This window comes from Cherax quadricarinatus, chromosome 94, assembly GCF_038502225.1.
Source record: "Cherax quadricarinatus isolate ZL_2023a chromosome 94, ASM3850222v1, whole genome shotgun sequence".
Taxonomy (NCBI): domain Eukaryota; kingdom Metazoa; phylum Arthropoda; class Malacostraca; order Decapoda; family Parastacidae; genus Cherax; species Cherax quadricarinatus.
The window spans coordinates 11,153,393-11,173,289 of record NC_091385.1 but is presented as its reverse complement, the minus strand read 5'-3'; the positions used below and the strand labels follow the sequence as shown (position 1 = coordinate 11,173,289).

Sequence of the window (19,897 nt, the reverse complement as noted above, 5' to 3'; positions counted from 1 at the left end):
TATCCTGCATGACTAACCCTCCCCGCTCCGTGTTATCCTACTTACCTGGAGTGTGTTGAAGGGTCAACGCCCCCGTGGCCTAGTCCTTCACCAGGCTTCCTGGTGGATCAGAGCCTGATCAACCAGGCTGTTACTGCTGCTGCACGTAGTCCAACATACGAATTATAGCCCGGCTAACCAAGTACTGATTTATAGGTATCTGTCCAGCTCCCTCTTGAAGACAGCCAGGGGTCTAGAAGACAGCCAGGGGTATAGAAGACAGCCAGGGGTATAGAAGATAGCCAGAAGTCTTGAAGACAGCCAGGGGTCTAGAAGACAGCCAGGGGTCTAGAAGACAGCCAGGGGTCTTGAAGGCAGCCAGAGGTCTTGAAGACAGCCAGGGGACTAGAAGACAGCCGGGGGTCTAGAAGACAGCCAGAAGTCTTGAAGACAGCCAGGGGTCTAGAAGACAGCCAGGGGACTAGAAGACAGCCAGGGGACTAGAAGACAGCCAGGGGACTAGAAGACAGCCAGGGGTCTTGAAGGCAGCCAGAGGTCTTGAAGGCAGCCAGGGGTCTTGAAGACAGCCAGAAGTCTTGAAGACAGCCAGGGGTCTAGAAGGCAGCCAGGGGTCTTGAAGACAGCCAAGAGTCTTGAAAACAGCCAGGGGTCTTGAAGACAGCCAGGGGTCTAGAAGACAGCCAGGGGTCTTGAAGACAGCCAAGAGTCTTGAAAACAGCCAGGGGTCTTGAAGACAGCCAGGGGTCTTGAAGACAGCCATGGGTCTAGAAGACAGCCAGGGGTCTTGAAGACAGCCAAGAGTCTTGATAACAGCCAGGGGTCTTGAAGACAGCCAGGGGTCTATTGGCAATCCCCCTTATGTATGCTGGGAGGCAGCTGAACATCCTGGGTGGCTAATCCTCCCAGCCCCAACAATTTTGATCTTAGTTTCACTCATAATAATTTCTTAAATAGTGTACCTGCATCACAGTCATGTATGTACACTCACCATGTACATACATGTGTATATTTACAAGTTTGTGTTTACATGTTGTATACACATTGGTGTAGCAATAATTTTTAAGTAGATTAACGACTTTCTACAACACATATATTGCTAAGATAACTATGTTCTTGTAAATTATGTTTAACTGCATTTGCATTGAGGTGAATCGGATTCTTTGTTAAAACATATTATATGGTTAATTAACGGAGTTTAAAGCCTGTCGACTGCATTATGGTCATTAGCACAGCATGTCACCTATTCCCCCATCAGTAATTAATATTTTAAAACATAAAATAGTAATTAATTGTCACATTGTTTCAGTTGTGACGTGGCCGTCACTCTGTCATGACGTGACTAGTGAGCTCTCCGTTCTTAGCTACTTGTGTTGATGGCTTCCCTCGACTACGACCAGCTTAGCTACCTGTGTTGATGGCTTCCCTCGACTACGACCAGCTTAGCTACCTGTGATGATGGCTTCCCTCGACTACGACCAGCTTAGCTACCTGTGATGATGGCTTCCCTGGACTACGACCAGCTTAGCTACCTGTGACGATGGCTTCCCTCGACTACGACCAGCTTAGCTACCTGTGACGATGGCTTCCCTCGACTACGACCAGCTTAGCTACCTGTGATGATGGCTTCCCTCGACTACGACCAGCTTAGCTACCTGTGATGATGGCTTCCCTCGACTACGACCAGCTTAGCTACCTGTGATGATGGCTTCCCTCGACTACGACCAGCTTAGCTACCTGTGATGATGGCTTCCCTCGACTACGACCAGCTTAGCTACCTGTGATGATGGCTTCCCTCGACTACGACCAGCTTAGCTACCTGTGATGATGGCTTCCCTCGACTACGACCAGCTTAGCTACCTGTGATGATGGCTTCCCTCGACTACGACCAGCTTAGCTACCTGTGATGATGGCTTCCCTCGACTACGACCAGCTTAGCTACCTGTGACGATGGCTTCCCTCGACTACGACCAGCTTAGCTACCTGTGATGATGGCTTCCCTCGACTACGACCAGCTTAGCTACCTGTGATGATGGCTTCCCTCGACTACGACCAGCTTAGCTACCTGTGATGATGGCTTCCCTCGACTACGACCAGCTTAGCTACCTGTGATGATGGCTTCCCTCGACTACGACCAGCTTAGCTACCTGTGATGATGGCTTCCCTCGACTACGAACAGCTATATCTTCAGTTTAAGGCAGAATTAACGGATGCAAGGAGAGAAATTCAACGACTGAAGGGTATGTACAAGGATTATCCCCGGAAAAATGTCGCCAGTGATCGGACCAACGAAAGGATGCTAGTCGGAACTAAAGGGACGAAACTGAAGATGAGGGTCCAGAAGACTGCTGTGAAGACAACAACTCTTTTTCCTTGTTATCAGACGAATGTGAACCAACCATCCATTATTCTCCAATGAAAATAGCTCCAACAAGGACCATTGTTAACGACACAGTGAAGCCAGCCAGTGAAGACATCCCAATGAAGACCATCTCTACTAAGACCGTCGAGAACATCATGCATACCAACAGTCAAGGTAAGAACATTGTTTAAGTTGGAGACAGTCATATTAAGTTTATGGATATGGAGTTTTCTTTTGAAATGGGAAGAGGAGGCATAGGGTGTGTTTTCCTGGGGCTGGGATGAAGGATACTGTTAGCCGTCTGGACAACATCATGAGAAGTGAAGATTGTAGATGAATGGTTCAGAGAACCGACATGTTGATAAATTAGACACATGTGCAACTCCTGGGTATCTTTATTGAGGAAACGTTTCGCCACACAGTGGCTTCGTCAGTCCATACCAAGGAGAATCTTGAAGAACAGGAGGAGAATGAGGTAATCAGTCCCTCAACCTTGAGTCGATGTGGTCAGTCCATCAATCTTGAATAGAATACGGCATATTGAACAAATGTGACACCACCTACCTCTGCTGCACCTCTCCTGCCTACGGTTTATAAGCTGCTTCTCCGCCTATATGCCGTATTCTATTCAAGATTAATGGACTGACCACATCGACTCAAGGTTGAGGGACTGATTACCTCATTCTCCTCCTGTTCTTCAAGATTCTCCTCGGTATGGACTGACGAAGCCACTGTGTGGCGAAACGTTTCCTCAATAAAGATACTCAAGAGTTGCACATGTGTCTAATTTATCAAAAGTGAAGATTGAGACACTAATGCACCATATGGGAATCTTTATTTATGGTGCAAAAATGTCTGAAACTTCAACTTGTCGGTTTTCAAAACCATTCATTACATCATGAGAAGTAATGGGTGCAAGAAAGGTATAAAATACCGACAATATGAAAGTTAAGACACATGTGCAACATCTGGATATCTTTATTGTAGACGTTTCGCCCTCCAGTGGCTTTATCAATACAGTTTCTAGGACATAATATGAAGACAGTAGAACTATATACAAAAGATGAGGTAATCAGTCCCTCGGCCTTGGAGTTAGTGTTCACAGCATCGTGGTGGAGGAGAATCTGGAGCAAAGACAAGAAGACTGGCGGTTATATAGGCGTCAGTGGATAGGGACGGGCAGTAGACGAGTGATGGTCTTGTAGATGTCCTCTGAACCAGAAGTAACGGGAGCAATCCTACTGTCTCAGTACTGGAGGCAGCTGTGTTGGCAGATGTAGAAGTGAGGACCTGATCAGCAGGTATAGGTCAGCAATATGTAAAGTAAAGTAAAAGGACACAAGTGCAACTAATGTGACATTTATTGTGGCAACGTTTCGCTCTCCAGGAGCTTTATCAAGCCATTACAAACAATACATGGACACAGAGGGTATATAAAGGCTCAGAGTGAGGTGAATACTAGTGAGGTACCATTTCGATGTTCACTAGTGGTAGTAGTAGTAGTAGTAGTAGTGGTAGTGACAAAAGTAATACAATATGGTAGAGCAATTAATTCGTACATGAGTAAAAGGATATAAAAGCTATTACTTGGGTAACATAAAAATAGGTTGGACAAATATAAACTGGAATGAGGCAGCTTGTTTCAGTGTTCACTCTCTGTGCTTTGTGTAGTATAACAGGAGAGACTATGTGATGGCAGGGTTTACTGTTTTCAGGAGGATTCTTGCTAAGACTTCGGAGATGGTGAAGCTGCCGTTGTTTTGTTTAATTGTATTCGAAACAGCGATCAGTGCTGATTCAAGGCACTTGCTTGTGCGGAAATTAGTTTCTTTTATCACTAATTGGGCGTCTCTGAATTTCATAAGATGATTGGTGGAATTTCGGTGTTGTACACAGGCGTTGTTTAAGTTGTCGTTCCTACATGCGTATATGTGTTCATTGAGGCGGGTGTCGAGGTTCACTACTACCACTAGTGAACATCGAAATGGTACCTCACTAGTATTCACCTCACTCTGAGCCTTTATATACCCTCTGTGTCCATGTATTGTTTGTAATGGCTTGATAAAGCTCCTGGAGAGCGAAACGTTGCCACAATAAATGTCACATTAGTTGCACTTGCGTCCTTTTACTTTACATATTGTCGGTAATTCTACCAACTTTATTACAATATGTAAAGTAAAAGGACACAAGTGAAACTAATGTGACGTTTTATTGTGGCAACGTTTCACTCTCCAGGAGCTTTGTCAAGTCATTACGGCTTGGCAAAGCTCCTGGAGAGTGAAACGTTGCCACAATAAAATGTCACATTGTTAGGTAAGACACATATGCAACAGTTAGGTATCTTTATTTCGAAACGTTTCGCCTACACAGTAGGCTTCTTCAGTCGAGTACAGAAAAGTTGATAGAAGCAGAAGAGACTTGAAGACGATGTAATCTGTCCATCACCCTTAAAGTTTTGAGGTGGTCAGTCCCTCAGTCTAAAGAAGAGCATTGTTCCATAGTCTGAAACAATAATAAAGATACCTAACTGTTGCCTATGTGTCTTACCTAACAACCTGTCGGTATTTTATACCATTTTAATGTTCAAAATGTCACATTAGTTGCCCACTATAGATGTCAGGCTTATTGGACGGTAATTAGAAGGACCGGACTTATCCCCTGATTTGAATATAGGAACCACATTAGCCATCCTTACTGGTGTTGTGCCAGAGTTAACGTAAGAACATAAGATTGAGACACTTATGCAGCATATGGGAATCTTTATTCAGGAAACGTTTCGCCACACAGTGGCTTCATCAGTCCAATACAAAGAGGAAGGCGTAAGGAGAGGAGGAGTATGAGGTAATCAGTCCCTCGGCCTGGAGTCGATGTGTTCAGTCCATCAATCTTGTAGAATCAGGTAAGCCGATCAAGAAGACGAATGGAAAGCCAGAAACGATGAAGAAGAAAGAGACTGCTGTGGAAACTCCCGTGGAAACCTCCAACGCATTCTCGGTGCTACCCGACGAATGTGAGTCTACTACTGGGATCGTCACGACGAACGACAACAAGGAAGGTAAGAATATTGTTGTTGTTGGTGATACAGGTTAGATACATGGATAGGGCATTCTGCTTGAAGGACAGGAGTAGGAGACAAAGGGTATGCTTTCCTGGGGCTGGGATGGAGGACATTGTTAGCCGGCTTGACAACATCATGAACGGTAATGGGATCAATCCTATTATTTGCCTCAGTGCTGGAGGCAATGATGTAGGCAAGCGTAGAAGTGAGGATTTAGTTAGAAAGTTCAGGACAGCTATAGACATGATTAGGAAGAAGGGGGGGCGCCCTGTTATATGTGGCATTTTGCCAAGAAGAGGTGTTGGTAATGAATGGTTGTCCAGAGCAATTGGTGTTAATTGTTGGCTGGATAAACACTGTAAGGATAATGCAGTACCATTCATTGACAACTGGGACAACTTCTATGGCCGAAATGACATGTATGCCAGGGATGGGGTTCACTTATCCAGGGCAGGTGTGGGTTTTCTTGCTAACTCAGTTGAGGGGGTTGTTAGGACTTTAAACTAGGATTAGTTAGAGGTATGGGTTTAGAAATGATTAATAATGAGTATGGATATATTGACTTATGCCCTGATATTAAGAATCTTAATAGTAACACATATACACATACACATATACACATATACAACAAATTTCTAAAAAAAATTCCAAGACTGTAGGCATACTATCGAAGATACGGTACTATGCTCCACAGTCAGCCCTCCTGGCCCTATATCACTCACTTATTTACCCCTATCTCACCTATGGAATTTGTGCATGGGGCTCAACAACAATTAACCATCTCAGACCACTAATTACCCAACAAAAGGCTGCAGTTAGAATGATAACAAATTCTCACTACAGGCAGCACACTCCACCAATATTCAATACACTAAACCTACTCACCATACAAAACATCCATACTTATTACTGCACCTATTACATACATAGAACACTTAACTCTGATATTAACCCTCCCCTCAAACATCTCCTTGCCAACCTCAACAGAACACATGACCATAACACAAGGCACAGATCACTCTTTGATGTTCCTCGTGTCCATCTCACACTATGCAAAAACTCAATGCACATAAAAGGCCCTAAAATCTGGAATTCATTACCTGTAAATATAAAAGAAACACTACCTGTTTATAAATTCAAGTCTCTTCTCAAAGATCACTTACTCACCCAAAACCAAATAAATACTGAATAACTGAACCTTATAAATTGTATATCTTAAATGTTTCTCACAATTATATCACATAAATGTTAAACCTAAAACCCAATCTAACTTTACTATTTTTTTAAATAAACTACCTAACAGAATTCTCCATACGACTGAATGTACAACAATACATGCAACCATATGACCTGTCTTTGTAATACTCACTTGTACTTTATAGTTATCTGTTTACAATAATGTATTATCACTGATTTCATCATTGCTTAGTTAATCTTAAGTTAATTTTAAGCCAGCCCGTAATGCTATGCATAATATAAGTGGCTTTGGCATGCTGCTCTTATCTGTATTTTTTTTTGTACCTCTGTATGTGTGCACAAATTGTAATAAATAAATAAATAAATGGAGTAACTCTGGGTAATGATAATTTCAGAAATTGTGTAAAAACAAAGATGAATAGGAAAAATGTGCAGAAGAAAAAACATATGATGGTATTTTATGCTAACAGTCGAAGTGCAAGAAATAAAATTAATGAACTACGTTTGGTAGCATGTGCTGGGAACTTTGATATCATTGCATTAACTGAAACGTGGTATGATTTAAAGAGTCGGGATATGACTGCTGAGTGTAATATTCAGGGATTTAAGTTATTCAATGTGGATAGATGTAATGGGAAGGGGGGAGGAGTTGCATTGTATGTTCGAGAAAATATTAATTGTTGCATAAAAACAGGTATAAAAATAGATGGAGCAGTAACAGAGTCTGTTTGGGTAGAGTTCGTGGAGGGTCAAGAAAAACTAATTCTAAGGTGTAATATACCGACCTCCAGGCTTGGATCACGATAGAGGGAGACTTCATTGGGACGAAATTGTTAGGGCTTCTGGACACAGTAACGTAGTCATAGTAGGGGACTTTAACTTTAGCCAAATTGACTGGAATTCTTTGACAGGTAATCTAGAGTCCAGTGACTTCATGGAAACAGTTCAGGACTGTTTTCTGAAACAGAGTGTAACTGAACCTACCAGGGGTAATAATTTGCTAGACCTAGTCTTGTCAAATAAGGAAACACTCGTGAATAATCTGGAGATCACTGAAGAGCTTGGCGCAAGTGATCACAAATCCATCACCTTTAGCATTAATTGGGAATGCAAGAATAATGATAATACAGTAAAAATCCCCGATTTTCGTTCTGCCGATTATAATGGACTTAGGGAACATCTGTCTAATCTTGATTGGGGTTATCTAGCTAATGATTTTATTGACGATAATCATACTTATGAATATGAAGAGATCTGCTTTTATGATTGTTTTCTAAATAATGTACACAGTGCCCAGAGTATATACATTCCCCAGAGAGAAATTAGGTCTAATAATAACGATCCCAAATGGGTTAACAGGAGGCTAAAGCATCTATTAGGGGAGAAAAGGGGAATTTATAGGCGCATCAGAAGAGGAGAGGTTAACTTTACTGACCAATATGTTCAGCTTAAAAGAGAAGTAAAAAAAGCGATTAGAAAGGCTAAACGTGACTATGAAATTAGAGTTGCTAATGAATCAAAGACTAATCCAAAGGGGTTCTTTCAAGTGTATAGGACGAAGGTGAAGGAAAAAGTAGGACCTCTGAAATCTGGGAATGGACAGCTGACGGATAATGAACTGGAAATGTGTTCCTTATTTAATGACTATTTTTTGTCAGTTTTTACACAGGAAGATGTAAATGAGATTCCAGTAATTAACAATTATTTGGTTCCTGATGAATTCAAGTTAACTAATATTACTGTCACGAGGGACATGGTTATTAAAAGATAGACAAACTGAAACAAAATAAGTCCCCGGGACCCAATGAGTTGTTTTCAAGGGTACTTAAGGAATGCAAGATGGAGCTTAGTCAGCCATTAACGAGTGTATTCAATACGTCCATCCTTACAAGTGTTGTGCCAGAGTTGTGGAAGATAGCTAATGTGGTTCCTATATTCAAATCAGGGGATAAGTCCACTCCTTCAAATTACCGTCCAATAAGCCTGACATCTATAGTGGGCAAGTTATTAGAATCATTTATAGCTGACATTATCAGAAGTCACCTTGAAGAGCATAACTTGATAAATGAATCTCAGCATGGATTCACGAGAGGTCGTTCCTGCCTGACAAACTTACTGACGTTCTTCAATAGAACATTTGAGGCAGTTGACAGTGATAAGGAATATGATATTGTTTATTTGGATTTTAATAAAGCCTTCGACAGAGTACCTCACAAGAGAGACTTAAGAAAAGTGGCAGCTCATGGTATAGGAGGTAAAGTTCTAGCATGGATTGAGGCATGGCTTACCAATAGAAAGCAGAGAGTTACCATTAATGGAGTGAAATCTGAATGGGGATTAGTCACTAGTGGCGTTCCACAAGGATCAGTTTTAGGCCCTCTCTTGTTCGTAATTTACATTAATGACCTTGATGAAGGGATTACTAGTGACATGAGTAAGTTTGCTGATGATACAAAGATAGGCCGTATAATTCACTCTGAGGAGGATATCAATGAGCTCCAGGACGATTTGAACAAATTAATGTCTTGGTCTGAGAAATGGCAGATGAAGTTTAATGTGGATAAGTGTAAGGTACTTGCCCTTGGTAATGAAAATAACCCTCGAAGCTATAATCTAGGTGAAGTAGAGCTTGGTCATACAGAATGTGAAAAAGACTTGGGAGTCATGGTAAGCAGAAATCTAAAGCCAAGACAGCAGTGCCTCAGTGTGCGCAACAGGGCCAACAGGTTGCTTGGATTTGTCTCAAGAAGTATAAGTAACAGAAGTCCAAAAGTTATTTTACAGCTCTATACATCACTAGTGAGGCCTCATTTGGATTATGCTGCTCAGTTTTGGTCCCCTTACTTCAGGATGGACATAGACTCATTAGAGAACATACAGAGAAGAATGACTAAAATGATTTACTGTGTAAGGAACCTCCCGTATGAAGATAGACTTAAAGCCTTAAATCTCCACTCTCTGGAGAGGCGTAGAATGAGGGGAGATATCATTGAAGTGTATAAGTGGATGACGGGCATAAACAAGGGAGACATTAATAAAGTACTGAGGGTGTCGAACCAGGTAAGAACCAGGAATAATGGATTTAAGTTGGATAAATTTAGATTTAGAAAGGACATAGGTAAGTACTGGTTTTCTAACAGAGTTGTAGATGCGTGGAACAGTCTTCCCAGTGGGGTGATAGAGGCTAGGACCTTGGGTAGCTTTAAGAAGAGACTGGACAAATATATGAGCGGGAGGGGCTGGGTTTGATTGGTGTTGGGGGGTGCGGGAGTTGTTTCTTGAGTAGCTTTAGGTAGATGTCGTTTTGATAAGGACCTGCCTCGTATGGGCCAGTAGGCCTTCTGCAGTGTTCCTACATTCTTATGTTCTTATGTTCTTATGAAACGTTTCGCCACACAGTGGCTTCATCAGTCCAATACAAAGAGGAAGGCGTAAGGGGAGGAGGAGTATGAGGTAATCAGTCCCTCGGCCAGGAGTCGATGTGTTCAGTCCATCAATCTTGTAGAATCAGGTAAGCCCCTCAAGGAAGGTTCCTTGATGCTGGTGAGGGGCTCTTGATTTAGGGAACTGGATCTGTGCTCCAGTTCCCTAATTGAAGTGTATAAGGGGAGATATCATTGAAGTGTATAAGTGGATGACGGGCATAAACAAGGGAGACATTAATAAAGTACTGAGGGTGTCGAACCAGGTAAGAACCAGGAATAATGGATTTAAGTTGGATAAATTTAGATTTAGAAAGGACATAGGTAAGTACTGGTTTTCTAAGAGAGTTGTAGATGCGTGGAACAGTCTTCCCAGTGGGGTGATAGAGGCTAGGACCTTGGGTAGCTTTAAGAAGAGACTGGACAAATATATGAGTGGGAGGGGCTGGGTTTGATTGGTGTTAAGGGGTACGGGAGTTATTTCTTGAGTAGCTTTAGGTAGATGTCGTTTTGATAAGGGCCTGCCTCGTATGGGCCAGTAGGCCTTCTGCAGTGTTCCTACATTCTTATGTTCTTATACATTCCATCCACCCCACAGGCGCTGTATAATCCTCCGGGTTTAGCGCTTCCCCATTGATTATAATAATAATAATCGAACCAGGTAAGAACCAAATATAACGGATTCAAGTTAGATAAATTTAGATTTAGAAAGGGCATATGTAAGTATTGGTTTTCAGAGTTATGGATGGTTGGAACAATCTGAGTAGGGTGATAGAGGCTAGGACCCTGGGTAGATTTACAAAGAAATTGGACAGATATATGAAGGGGGTGGGGGGCTGGGTTTGACTGGCGTCTGGAATACTGGAGTAAATTCTTGGGTTGTGTACGAATGGTATATAATACCGACAAAATGAGATTAAGACACATGTGCAACATCTGGGTATCTTTATTGTAGACGTTTCGCCATCCAGTGGCTTTATCAATACAAATTCTAGGACATAACTTGACAGTAAAACTATGTACAGAAGATGAGGTAATCAGTCCCTCAACCTAGGAGTAGGCGAAACGTCTACAATAAAGATACCCAGATGTTGCACGTGTCTTAATTTCTAAATTCTTGGGTACCTTTGGGAAGTTGGACAAATACGTCTGTGATTTTTGATAAGGACCTGCCTTGTATGGGCCAGTAGACCTTCTGCAGTGTTCGTCCATTCTTATGTTCTGCCAAGTAGGGCCACTGAAGCCAAAAACTTGGATAGCTTCAAATTTATGTTAGATAAATACATGAGTGAGAGGCGTTGAATTTGAGTGGGTAGGTAAGACACATAAGAACATAAGAAAGGAGGAACACTGCAGCAGGCCTGTTGGCCCATACTAGGCAGGTCCTTTACAATTCATCCCACTAACAAACATTTGACCTACCCAATTTTCAATGCTACCCAAGAAATAAGCTCCGATGTGCAAGTCCCACTCAAATCCAACCCATCCCACTCATGTACCTATCCAACCCAAACCTGAAACTACCCAAAGTCCCAGCCTCAACAACCCAACTAGGCAGACTGTTCCACTCATCCACCACCCTACCTCCAAACCAACACTTTCCTATGTCCCCTCTAAATCCAAACTTATCCAACCCAAATCCACCACTGCGGGCTCTCTCTTGGAGAGATATCCTCAAGACCTTGTTAATATCCCCTTTATTAATACCTATCTTCCACTTATACACTTCGATCAGGTCTCCCCTCATTCTTCGTCTAACAAGTGAATGTAACTTAAGAGTCTTCAATCTTTCTTCATAAGGAACATAGGCAACTTTATTCCGAAACGTCTCGCCTACACAGTAGGCTTCTTCAGTCGAGGAAATGGTATGGTGATACCGACAAGATGTGGAAAAAGACACTTATGTACAGTTCAGGACATTTATAAGAACATAAGAACATAAGAAAAGAGGAACACTGCAGCAAGCCTGTTGGCCCATACTAGGCAGGTCCTTTACAATTCATCCCACTAACAAACATTTGACCAACCCAATTTTCAATGCCACCCAAGAAACATGCTCCGATGTGCAAGCCCCTCTCAAATCCAACCCCTCCCACTCATGTACTTATCCAACCTAAATTTGAAACTACCCAAAGTCCTAGCCTCAATAACCCAACTAGGTAGACTGTTCCACTCATCAACTACCCTATTTCCAAACCAATACTTTCCTATGTCCTTTCTAAATCTAAACTTATCTAATTTAAATCCATTACTGCGGGTTCTCTCTTGGAGAGATATCCTCAAGACCTTGTTAATATCCCCTTTATTAATACCTATCTTCCACTTATACACTTCGATCAGGTCTCCCCTCATTCTTCGTCTAACAAGTGAATGTAACTTAAGAGTCTTCAATCTTTCTTCATAAGGAAGATTTCTAATGCTATGTATTAATTTAGTCATCCTACGCTGAATGTTTTCTAACGAATTTATGTCCATTCTGTAATATGGAGACCAGAATTGAGCTGCATAATCTAGGTGAGGCCTTACTAATGATGTATAAAGCTGCAGTATGACCTCTGGACTTCTGTTGCTTACACTTCTTGATATAAATCCCAGTAATCTATTTGCCTTATTACGTACGCTTAGGCATTGCTGTCTTGGTTTAAGGTTGCTGCTTACCATAACCCCCAAGTCCTTTTCGCAATCTGTATGGCTAAGTTCTACATTATTTAACTTATAAGTGCTAGGGTTATGGACACTCCCGAGCTTCAGAACCTTGCATTTATCTACATTGAACTGCATCTGCCACTTTTCTGACCAAGAGTAAAGTTTGTCTAAATCCTCCTGAAGTTCCCTAACATCTACGTTTGAATCAATTATCCTACCTATCTTCGTGTCATCAGCGAATTTGCTCATATCACTAGTAATTCCTTCATCAAGATCATTGATATATATTATAAACAACAACGGGCCCAAGACTGATCCCTGTGGAACGCCACTTGTAACTGATCCCCACTCGGATTTAACCCCATTTATGGACACTCTCTGCTTCCTGTCTGTGAGCCATGACTCGATCCACGAGAGCACCCTTCCCCCAATGCCATGAGCTGCTACTTTCTTCAACAGTCTTTGGTGCGGAACTCTATCAAATGCCTTACTAAAATCTAAGTAAATAATATCAAATTCTTTATCATGGTCAACAGCCTCAAAAGCTTTACTGAAGAAAGTTAATAAATTAGTTAGACAAGACCGGCCTCTTGTGAATCCATGCTGAGTATCATTAATCAGGCTATGCTTATCGAGATGGCTTCTTATAATCTCAGCTATAATTGACTCTAGTAATTTGCCTACAATTGAGGTCAGGCTTATTGGGCGGTAATTTGACGGTAACGACTTGTCCCCTGTTTTAAAAATAGGAATTACATTCGCCATCTTCCACATATCAGACACTACACCTGTTTGAAGAGATAAATTAAAAATATTAGTTAATGGTTCACAGACTTCCATTTTGCATTCCTTAAGAACCCTTGAAAAAACCTCATCAGGACCCGGTGACTTATTTTGCTTCAGTCGGTCTATCTGCTTCACAACCATTTCACTAGTGACTGTGATGTTACATAATTTATCTTCTTCTGATCCACTATAAAAATTAATTACCGGAATATTATTAGTGTCTTCCTGTGTAAAAACCGAGAGAAAATAATTATTTAAAATCCAGCACATTTCATTCTCTTTGTCAGTAAGATGCCCATAGTTATTTTTAAGGGGACCTATCTTATCTCTGACTTTTGTTCTATATACCTGGAAAAAACTTTTTGGGTTAGTTTTAGAATCCCTAGCAACTTTAATTTCATAGTCCCTTTTAGCTTTTCTTATCCCCTTTTTAATGTCCCTCTTAATGTCAATATACTGATTCATAAGATGACCCTCGCCTCTTTTGATACGCCTATAAATTCCTTTCTTATGCCCTAGTAGATATTTCAGCCTATTATTCATCCATTTTGGGTCATTTCTATTTGATCTAATTTCCTTATAAGGGATAAACGTTCTTTGAGCAGCATGTATTGTGTTCAGAAAACTGTCATATTGATAGCTCTCTTCGTTACCCCAGTCAACAGATGATAAGTGTTCTCTAAGCCCATCGTAATCTGCTAAGCGAAAATCTGGGACTGTTACTGAGTTATCCCTACTATCATACTTCCATTCAATTCTAAATGTAATTGATTTGTGGTCGCTAGCACCCAGTTCCTCTGAAACTTCTAAATTATTAACAAGGGATTCATTGTTTGCCAGAACTAAGTCAAGCAGGTTATTTCCCCTTGTAGGTTCTGTCACAAACTGCTTCAAAAAACAATCCTGAACTACTTCTAAGAAATCGTATGATTCTAAATTCCCAGTCAAGAAATTCCAATCAATATGACTAAAGTTAAAGTCTCCTAGAATTACTACATTATCGTGCCTTGTGGCCCTAACAATTTCCTCCCATAGTAGTCTCCCTTGGTCCCTATCTAAATTTGGGGGACGGTATATCACACCTAAAATTAATTTTTCATGCCCCTCTGAAAATTCTATCCAAACAGACTCTGTATGTGTTACTTCAGACTTAATACCCGTTTTTATGCAACAGTTCAAGCGATCTCGGACATACAATGCCACCCCACCCCCCTTCCCGATACTTCTATCTACTTGGAACAATTTAAAACCCTGAATGTGACATTCTGCAGGCATGTCCCGACTTTTTGAATTAAACCACGTCTCAGTAATGGCAAATACATCTATGTTACCTGCACTAGCAACTAGTCTCAACTCGTCCATCTTATTCCTAGCACTGCGACTATTTGTGTAATATATACTTAAGGACCCTCCACTCTCTTTACCCTTCCTGCTCCTTTCTGTTATTCCACTAAACTTATTACTGTCCTTGTCAATTAGTGCCACTGGCTTTCCAATATCCACTTCATTTTGCCTATTACTAGTTCTCCTAGTACTCATGTTACTACCCTGCGACTTCACAGTTTTCCCGCCAAAACCCATACCACTAACTATTCCTAGTTTAAAGACCTAACAGCTCCCTCCACTGCGTTGGCCAGTGCTCCCACCCCACACCTAGATAAGTGAACCCCATCCCTGGCATACATGTCATTTCTGCCATAGAAGAGGTCCCAGTTGTCAATGAATGTTACCGCATTTTCCTTACAGTACTTGTCCAGCCAGCAATTGACACCAATTGCTCTGGACAACCATTCATTTCCAACTCCTCTCCTTGGCAAAATGCCACATATGACAGGTTTCCCACCCTTCCTCCTAATTATCTCTATTGCTGACCTATACCTGCTAATCAGGTCCTCCCTCCTATGTCTGCCAACATCGTTGCCTCCAGCACTGAGACAGATAATAGGATTGCTCCCATTACCTCTCATGATGTCATCCAGACGGCTAACAATATCCTTCATCCCAGCCCCAGGAAAACACACTCTCTGCCTCCTACTCCTATCCTTCAAACAGAATGCCCTATCCATGTACCTAATCTGGCTATCCCCAACAACAACAATGTTTTTACCTTCCTTGGCGTCGTCCGTCGTGATGCTCCGAGTAGTCGACTCACATTCGCCAGGTAGCATTACACCACTTGTAGAATTCGTCAAGACGTTCTCGATGGTCTTCGTTGGGGTATCTAGGGATGTCTTACTCACGTCTGCCAATGCTTCTTTGGTGCTCGTTGTGGCATTCCCAGCAGGACACTCACATTCGTCAGGTAGCACCGAGAATGAGTTGGAAGTTTCCACGGTAGTCTTCTGGTTTCTCGTTGTTTCCGCCTCTCCAACCGTTTTCTTGATCTTCAGCTTGGTTCCATGTTGCCCGGCCACTGACCAAGCTCCCCTCTTAACCTGGGGACTCACAACAGGAGGATTACTACGAATCCTCTTGTTCTCCTCCGTTAATCGCCGTATCTCCAGTTTAGCAACTCTGAGTTCTTCTCTCAGCTGCTGGTAAAGCTGCTCAAGAGAGGGCATCCTGGTTCAGATTCACAGAGAGCACACAAACGAGTGACTTCTTCAGTCCTAATACAGAGAAAACTAAGAAAACATATATATATATATATATATATATATATATATATATATATATATATATATATATATATATATATATATATATATATATAATGGCAGGAATCAGGTGAGGTGACGCGTGGGTAGAGGTGGTAGTAGTAGTAGTAGTAGTAGTGTGTTAGGTAAGACACATATGCAACAGTTAGGTATCTTTATTATGAAACGTTTCGCCTACACAGTAGGCTTCTTCAGTCAAGTACAGAAAAGTTGATTGAAGCAGAAGATACTTGAAGACGATGTAATCAGTCCATCACCCTTAAAGTTTTGAGGTGGTCAGTCCCTCATATTGTTTCATACTATGGAACAATGCTCTTCTCCAGACTGAGGGACTGACCACCTCAAAACTTTAAGGGTGATGGACTGATTACATCGTCTTCAAGTATCTTCTGCTTCAATCAACTTTTCTGTACTTGACTGAAGAAGCCTACTGTGTAGGCGAAACGTTTCATAATAAAGATACCTAACTGTTGCATATGTGTCTTACCTAACAACCTGTCGGTATTTTATACCATTTTAATGTTCAATCAGTAGTAGTAGTAATGGAACTAAGGGTGATGGACTGATTACATCGTCTTCAAGTCTCTTCTGCTTCTATCAACTTTTCTGTACTCGTTGAAGATTGAGACACTTATGCAGCATATGGGAATCTTTATTCAGGAAACGTTTCGCCACACAGTGGCTTCTTCAGTCCAATACAAAGAGGAAGGCATAAGGAGAGGAGGAGAATGAGGTAATCAGTCCCTCAACCTGGAGCTGATGTGTTCAGTCCAACTCGACTGAAGAAGCCTACTGTGTAGGCGAAACGTTTCGGAATAAAGTTGCCTAAATGTTACCTATGTGTCTTATCTACCAACTGTACCAGCAGCTGAAAGAGGAGCTTAGTGGTGACCTGTACACACATTTACAGATCCTGAGCATCTGATTTACATGTCTCCTATACATCAGCCAAATAGTCATTCAAGACAGAGTAAAACTCTGATCAGCTTTAAAAATAGTGAGAAGGGTTGTGTTAGAGAAGGACGGGCATATAATTCCTGTTATCATCGGGACGGAGTTCATGTGACTACCTCTCATCGCACATCCATCTAGTGGGACCTGTCATAATTGTATGGCCTGCGAAGACTATATAAAGCGGCGACGTAGGCTAATTATATAGGACTCAGAAACACTGTGCTCAAGGATCAACATGTCAGTTTCTTTGCTGCTCCTGACGGGGGTCGCCCTCGTTGTCTGCAGACCCGAGCCCCCCAAACCCTCGAGTTTCTTGCCTGAAGGTAAATTAACCGACATGTGTTGTTGCTCTGTTACCAGTGTAGTTGTCGACACTTCCTGGACTCCATTCCAACAACCCAGTGCATATGCAATTTAACGTTCAAGTCTCTTGAACAACATCACAGTGGTTACTAGTTCATCTGCCTCTTCCTTACTAAAGGAGTCAGTGTCGAAAGCTTCCTTGATTGTAATCTAATTACTGAGACGAGCTCCATGGTCGTCCCTCAACAGAGAAGACAGTGAATGGCTTATAAGCCACTTCTCCGAATCGAAACAATGTGGACACGAAGCAGACACTGTCTGCGCACTTATTTCATGCACTTTTCTAACATGGTACATTATAATTCACAGTATTGTTTCGTTCACAGAATCTGTGATGCCTGGAGCCAAGTACCTGCCTGACCTGCTTCTTCAAGAGTCACCAAACATTGTGGAAGCAAGTATTCTATCTAGTGGTAAATATATGCCGCAGTCGACTAGTCAAGAAAGTAATCCAAGTCTGAAATACATGCCACCAAATGAAGAAAATATCTCACATCGTCCCAAACATATGCCACTTACACCTGGTGAGGAAATTGACCTATATCGTTTAAAACATATGCCACTCACACATGGGAAAGATAACTCGTCTCTTACAACATATATGTCACTTACACCTGAAGGAGACACCACGTCATTAAGTACATATGTGTCACCTACACTTATGGAAGACAGTTACTCATCTATATATACGTCACCTACACCTGAGGAAATGAGTAATTCAACTACAACATATGTGTCATCTGAAGAAGACAACGACTCGACCTTTACTACATATATGTCAACCACACCTGAAGAAGACAATAATTCAACTTCCACTACATATATGTCAACCACACCTGAAGAAGAGAATTCATCTTCCACTACATATATGTCAACCACACCTGAAGAAGACAATTCATCTTCCACTACATATATGTCAACCACACCTGACGCAGTCAGTAACTCATCTGTCACCATATATATGTCACATACAGCTTCGCATCTAACGAAGGCGTCAATTCTAGTACCAATATTACTATTAGCTTCATTTATAATCATAGTATTAATAATAACTAAAACAATCCAGAATAGGAAATCTAAACCACAGCTGATAAGTTATGTAATAACAAAAAATATATAATGATGTTTAGTACGTTGTTTTATTTCTGATGTTTACGTGGGTGATAATGGTAAACAGTACCGACAAGTTGATGTGAATTTCGCCTGTATTTCGGTGAAATACAGCTGTGACTCGACCTAACTAGGTTAGTACAGAATTCAAGAGAGTTTAAGGTCCCATGTGAGGTCCAGTAAGAATAATCACACAATCCAATCCCAGGCAACACCTCCCTCCCCCCACTCTCCATAAATGTAAACTTACTGTCCAGAACATCCACACTTACTATTGTACAACCTACATTTGTTAGGTAAGACACATATGCAACAGTTAGGTATCTTTATTATGAAACGTTTCGCCTACACAGTAGGCTTCTTCAGTCGAGTACAGAAAAGTTGATAGAAGCAGAAGATACTTGAAGACGATGTAATCAGTCCATCACCCTTAAAGTTTTGAGGTGGTCAGTCCCTCAGTACTATGAAACAATATGAAACATATTGTTTCATACTATGGAACAATGCTCTTCTCCAGACTGAGGGACTGACCACCTCAAAACTTTAAGGGTGATGGACTGATTACATCGTCTTCAAGTATCTTCTGCTTCTATCAACTTTTCTGTACTTGACTGAAGAAGCCTACTGTGTAGGCGAAACGTTTCATAATAAAGATACCTAACTGTTGCATATGTGTCTTACCTAACAACCTGTCGGTATTTTATACCATTTTAATGCACAACCTACATTTACAGGATCTTGAATTCCAGTATTAACCCTGACCTCAAACACTTTCTTGATAGTTGTGACAGGACTCACAGGCCTAACACCAGACACAAACATCCCTATAAACATTCCCCGTGTCCGGCTAAACCTATACAAAAATTCAATGTACATAAAATGGCCTAAAATTTGGAACTCCCTACCTGAAAACTCTAGAATTGCAGACACAACCATCACTTTCAAAACTGCCGTTAGAAAACATCTCCCTGACACACCCCAGCGTCAGCTAACTACATGAAATCCACCTATTCTGTTGTATCATACACACACAAAAACAACCTTGATATCTGTGATTCCCCACAATTCGCACTTACACTCACCCAATTGACTATAAACAGAAATACGTAATACATCTATTACCTGGAAATATAAACACACATGCAGTATAATGTGATCCATTATTGATGGACTGAACACATCGACTCCAGGCCGAGGGACTGATTACCTCATACTCCTCCTCTCCTTACGCCTTCCTCTTTGTATGGACTGATGAAGCCACTGTGTGGCGAAACGTTTCCTGAATAAAGATTCCCATATGCTGCATAAGTGTCTCAATCTTCAACTTGTCGGTTTTTCAAACCAT

General features: G+C 41.4%; 1 protein-coding gene across 1 annotated transcript; it reads left to right on the top strand.

The window, feature by feature from the left end:
* Window positions 1-18,571, top strand: LOC128700904 (uncharacterized). The gene is made up of 2 exons (XM_053794388.2): window positions 1-2,533; window positions 17,769-18,571. The coding sequence occupies exons 1-2, from the start codon at window positions 2,413-2,415 to the stop codon at window positions 18,560-18,562; spliced, it is 915 nt and encodes a 304-aa protein (XP_053650363.1). The 5' UTR covers window positions 1-2,412; the 3' UTR covers window positions 18,563-18,571.
* Window positions 18,572-19,897: the final 1,326 nt, after the last annotated feature.

Coding starts and splice junctions, on each gene's coding strand:
- LOC128700904 (XM_053794388.2), top strand. CDS start 2,413: ATGAAAATAGCTCCAACAAGGACCATTGTTAACGACACAGTGAAGCCA. Junction 2,534..17,768: donor CATGCATACCAACAGTCAAG/GTAAGAACATTG, acceptor TTTCGTTCACAG/AATCTGTGATGCCTGGAGCC.